This window comes from Echinops telfairi, unplaced genomic scaffold (assembly GCF_000313985.2).
Source record: "Echinops telfairi isolate 266 unplaced genomic scaffold, ASM31398v2 ScPeMD7_2;HRSCAF=8, whole genome shotgun sequence".
Lineage (NCBI taxonomy): Eukaryota > Metazoa > Chordata > Mammalia > Afrosoricida > Tenrecidae > Echinops > Echinops telfairi.
The window spans coordinates 12711362-12716832 of NW_022103898.1; the positions used below are offsets into that span (position 1 = coordinate 12711362).

General features: G+C 59.6%; 1 protein-coding gene across 1 annotated transcript in view; it reads left to right on the top strand.

Annotated features, from left to right (window-relative positions):
- Positions 1 to 5471, top strand: part of SERHL2 (serine hydrolase like 2) — a 14623-nt gene that overhangs the window by 2094 nt on the left and 7058 nt on the right. Inside the window, exons 6-8 of the mRNA XM_004700697.3 lie at positions 952 to 1026; positions 2060 to 2169; positions 3153 to 3232. Coding sequence (XP_004700754.2) covers positions 952 to 1026; positions 2060 to 2169; positions 3153 to 3232 — 265 coding nt within the window. The remainder of the gene's footprint in view (positions 1 to 951; positions 1027 to 2059; positions 2170 to 3152; positions 3233 to 5471) is intronic.

Below are 5471 nucleotides of genomic sequence, written 5' to 3' on the forward strand. Positions count from 1 at the left end.
CATTCCGGCTCCTAAGGAGCATCTGGCTCTCCTTGGGGGACAGGCGGTTCATCCCGGCCGTCCAGTGTCCTCTCAGCGTGCTTCTCCAAGACCACCATTCTGCTTCCGTCCTCCTCAGTCCCTGTCCAGCTTACACCTGCACCCGAGGGGACTGAAGACAGTGGCTTGGGTCAGGCGCACCTCAGCCCTCAGCATGACATCTTGGCTTTCACAATCTGCAGAAGGGGTCTTGTGCAGCACGTGTTCCCAATGTGACCTGATCCGCCCTTGGGTGTTTTGACAGCTGTGTCCATGGGCGTCGACTGTGGATCCCTGAAAAATGAAACCCTAACTGTTTCGATCCTTTCTCGCGTTTAACATGATGTTGCTTATCGGTCCAGTTGTAGGGATTAAAAAAAAAATGATGAGTTGGGTGGCAATGTACAGAACGGATCCGTTTTCCATCCCACCGTTGGTACCCATTTTGTTGCTTCGCACGTCATACTAGTAGCACTGATTGTGGGGCAGGGTCCCGGGATGGTGCAGACAGCCGAGATGTTGATGATTAACTGAGAGATTGGCAAAGGCTCCTGGGAAGAAAGGCCACTGCCCCGACCAGCCTGTGGAGCAGCTCTGCTCTGTAACACGGAATCCACACCCGGCAACTGGTTTGGTTTGGTTTGGTTTGGTTTGGGCATTCTTGTGGGGAAGGTGGTTGAAAAGATTTCTATTTGCCCACTGTCTGCCATCCATCTGATCTGTTACAGAGAGCATCGGAGTCCAGTGGCCAGTAGAGTCTGAGCTGGAGGCAGGGTGCACACTAGGGAGCAAGGGGACATGGGAGATTCTTCTAGCATTGTGCTCAGCACCCTCCCCGCCCCCCCCACCCTCGCCAAAAGCTGTGTCAGGAGAGGTCTTCAGGGCAGACTCGGGGTCCCTTCCCCTAATGCCTCCCCATTTGTGTCCCTCCAGTTCTCTTGTGTCTTCCCTGAGATGGTGGACAAGCTCATCCTCCTGGAATCTGTGCCCTTCATCCTGGACATAAATGTGAGCAGGGCCTGTAGTGTGGTGGGTGCCAGGCAGGACGAGTTGGTGGCTAAGGACAGGACAAGGGGTGTCAGGGGATCCCCCTCCCAGAGGACATCAGTGCATTTGGTGCCCTCAGGAGTGGTCAGGGAAAGAGCACGGGCCTTGTTACCTTTGGAAACCCTGGTCTAGAAGCCTCAGGATGCCCCGTGGATCCGGAAGACTGGGGTCTTCCCAGTCTGGGCCGGTGGAGCATCAAAGATTGGGGTCTCTGGTCCTGCCCTGGCAAAGGGTGGGCGGAGGGGGCTGGGGAAGCTCAGTCCCAAGCCCACACTGGAGCCCTGCAGGCCGGGGGGCCTTGGAGGACACTTGCCCCCTCCCCCCTCTGGTCACACTGGATCTGAGGTTTGACTGCTGTGCCTTTGTCTTGTGGCTTTGGCAAGTCCCTTCCCCTCCCTGGGTCGTGGCGTCCAGAAGGGTCCAGGGAGGTGCTTGGCTGAGATGACCTCGCATGTCCCTGAGGGCCCTCAGCCTCTTGTGTCAGCTCCAGGAGCGGGGCAGTGTGCCCCCCAGGGAATGCTCACAGAGGCCCCAGGAAGACTGTAGGCGGGCCACCCCCCTTCTCTATGTGGCCGTGCCCACTGAATGTGCACAGGGAGCCCCTCTGCGTGGGGTGGGGGAGGTCCCTGCTCCATTGTCAGGGAGGATGTGGGGGGCAGAGTTAGGGAGCAGAAAGGTTGCTGATAGCGGGTGCAGTCACCCCCATGTACCGGCCTTCATGGACCCAGGTGACGTTGCTGAGCCACAGTCGCACCTGGCCTGTGGAAGCAGTCACCCATGGGGCCACCCGGACTCAGCTGCCTTTTGGAAGGCACTTTGTCCCTGACAGGCTCCTCTCTTGCCTTGCCTTCACCAACCTGGGGCGGGGCTGAGCTGCTTATCTGATGACAAGCTCCTCCCTCTGGTCAGCAGGAGCCTCTGGCAGTTGGGGATATGGGGCGGGACAGGGCCTTGGAGGACTTCCGCCCTCCTCCAGCGGTGCCTGTACCCTCAGGAAATTAACAACATGCTGACGTACAGACGGAGAGCCATCGAGCACGTGCTGCAGCTGGAGACCAACCAGAAGCCCTCCATGGTGATCAGCCCCGAGGAGATGCTGCAGGGGTGGGTGCCACGCCGCCGTGCGTGAGGAGCCCCTTCTCCGTGGCCCCAGCCCTGAACGGCTTCCTCTTCCCAGATGCCCCAGAGCAGGACGCCGTGCCCCTTGGACCCGCTCAGCAGCCACACCCTTCACCATCACTTCTGTTGTGCCCTTTTCTGTCCCACCTCCTCTCCCCTGCCTCCTCCCCAGCACGTTCCATCCCTACCTTTCCTTCCTTCCGGGTCACCAGCCTGTGGCCCCCTTCCACCTGGACCTGCCTCCCCTACACCTGCTAACGCCCACCCCCCACCTCCTCCCTCCAGCCTCTGCTGGCTGGCACTTCCTCTGGGAAGCCTGCCCTGACTGCCCAGGTGAGCTGCTCACATCCTGGGCTTCCATAGCACCTGTGCTGGAAGTGACCACGTGGCCCAACAGCCTGCTGACTTGCCTGCCCCCCCTCCTGAATCTCCGGGGGCCATCAGTGCCCCCCTGTGCCTGCCACTGTGCCTGTAGGTGGCCCAAACCATGCTGCCTTCCAGTCCGTTCCGACCCTTGGTGACCGGGGCTCCGTAAATGTCTGTGTCTGAAGGAGCTGACAGGGATCCCTGGTGTTGTAGTGGTTAAGTGGTCAGCTGCTAACTGAGTGGTCACTAGTTCTAACCCCCCAGCTGCTGTGCAGGAGGAAGGACAGCCTGGACCCCTACGGATTACAGCCCTGGAAACCCAACAGAGCCTTCGACTCTGTCTTGTAGGGTTGCTTTGTGTTGAAAATCAACTGGCTCATAAGAGTTCAGTGGGAAAGGAATTCAAACCCACGCACCCACACCCAACTGCACAAAAACCACCATCCACGCTGGGCAGCCTGCCTCCCAGCCTCGCCCTCTGCTTCTCGGCCCTGCTTTCAGGGGCCACTTGGTCCGTGCCACAACGCAGTGAGCGTGGACACCCAGGGTTGCTGTGATAACTGCATCACACCTGTGCACCCCCACCTCTCTCTGCCCCCCAGGCTCCTGAAGAACAACACCCATGTGGGAGAGGAGTGTGGGAAGCTGCTTCTGCAGAGGGGAACCAGCCAGGTAGCCTCAGGTAAGAGCCTCCCTTTCCGAGGCCACTGTTTGCCGTCTGTTTCGAGAGTTGGTTACCTCCTCCAGAGGGGAACCACACTCGATGGGTGAGTCTCCAACAAGACAAACTGCGGGCGGGGGACTGCTGTGGGTGCTCCTTGCCCACCATGGAGACACTCAGACACAGCGGAGGCCCATGGGCCAGGCTTTCCTCCCCCGTCCCAGAGGGCTGCCCACAGGGACTCTGGGGCACAAGTAGGCTAATCCAGACTGAGAACCATTCTGGCAGGGAAGCCGATTATCCCCGATGATTGTCTGGCTCACCTGGGAGGATGAGGACAGAAGTTGAGTGGGGGAGGGCTGGAGAGAGGGGAAGGGCTCAGAGCGGCGCCAGTGGGCAGAAGGCTGGGTCATTGCTGCCGACATGGCCTTTAGGGTCCCGGATGAACCTGGAGGGAGACAGAGCTGGCCTGTGACCTACCTGTGCATCCCAGGATGGGGACATCGTCCTCAAACACCTGACAGCCTGTGTTCCATCTGAGAGAGTGGGTGAGGCCAGAGATGCCCCTCTACCCCCACCTTCTCTATTTCTGTCATTCATTCATTCTTCAGCTTAACACCCCCTTACTGCCATCTGTAGGGCTCTAGCCCTGCTCTGTGAACAGGACAGATTGTGCCCATGCCCAGTGGGTGGGCCACTGGGCCATCCATGGCCAGCACATTGGCAGGCAAGGCTGCAGACAAGCACCGAGGAAGGCGGCGCCCTAGTGACTTTGGGGCACGGTCTGGCTGGGGAGGCTCTGGTTGTAGCACTCAGGGAAGGTAATCAGTCATCCTGCCAGAATATCTAGGTTTGCTTTGGCAGCAGGCTCAGGGCGTAGCAGTGAAGCGTGGCCAGATCTCTATCTCCCACTGCCTGTGCTGTGTTCTTTGCATAAGGACAGTGGCCAGGCCTGGGTGCAGATCCCCAGCTGACTGTGGGTTCAGGCTGCAGACGGGATATGGTTTGTGTGCTTTGTGGGGAGGGGTGGCAAGGGGACTTTTGAACAGATGGCTCGCGTTTGAAATGGAGTGCCTGGGGAAATGGCCTGTCTGCCTTCCCCACAGGCAGCAGCTGGCCAGAAAGGACCCTGCTGCCCAGTGAGCCTGCGCTGCTCAGAGGCCACTAGCCTCTGACCATGGGCCGTCGGCATGGGAAGGGAGGGAGCAGGCCGATGTAATTCTGAGGTGCCTCTCCTTCGCTTGGAATCGCAGTGCCTTGAGACCAATCCTGGCCCCAGCTCTTCCCCAGCACCTTGGCCCACAACAGCACCGCCGCCCGCCATCTGCTCTGAGCGGGCCACGTCCCTGCCACTTGAGTTTGGGGCCGCAGCCACATCAGGAAGTAGGAGGTAGACGTGGGAAGAAGCAGGTGCCACTCCCCCAGAGGAGTGATTCGAGCTGAGCCCCTTTGTTTGCAGATGGGGAAACTGAGGCAGGGAAGCAGGCAGGCCGTCCTTTCCGGTCTGGTATTCTCATCCTAGGATTGGCCCCTCTAGGCACAGGTTTCGGGTGGCTTTGGGTACCTGCATGGGCTCATGTGGGGGTGAACGGTGGGCAGGGAGGGGGCAGGCACCTGGAGATTGACGTGGTACTGTCCAGTCAGTTCCAGCTCATAGCGACCCTGTGCTAAGCCACGGTCCAGTGTGACAGCCATATCAGTCCTTCTCTGGAACTGGTCCCCCCCGTCCTCCCTTCTAAGGTCCATTCTGGCTGTACTTCCTCGGGCTCATTCTCCCAGCAGCCCCTGGTCGGATCGCTATTCTCCGCCAATGCCATCATTCAAAGGCACCAGTTCTTCCTGGTCTGCCGCATTCATGGTCCAGCATTCATCCGCACATGGAGTGACTGAGAAGACCAGGCTGGCGAGGGAGGATGTTGGCTCCCAGCTCGGTGGTCTCCCTTGGGGGTGGAGCATGTTCATGTCCATGGGAGCCTGGCCCCGAGTGGTGCCAGACAAGGCCAGTGCAGGCATCCCCAGTGAGGAACAGCACTTGGGCTGCAGTGGACCTGCGGCAGTGCACCTGGAAGGCTTCGGAGAGGGCAGTAGGCTGCTGCGGGCGGTGGGCACTTGAATGCCGGGTGGGGCAGGCCCAGGGCGCTGCACAGACCCTTGTGCTTAATCCATCGGTTCTCAACCTGTGGGGTCGAGATCCCTTTCGGGGTCCCACAACCCTTTCACAGGGGTCGCCCGATTCATCACAGTAGTAAAATGACAGTGA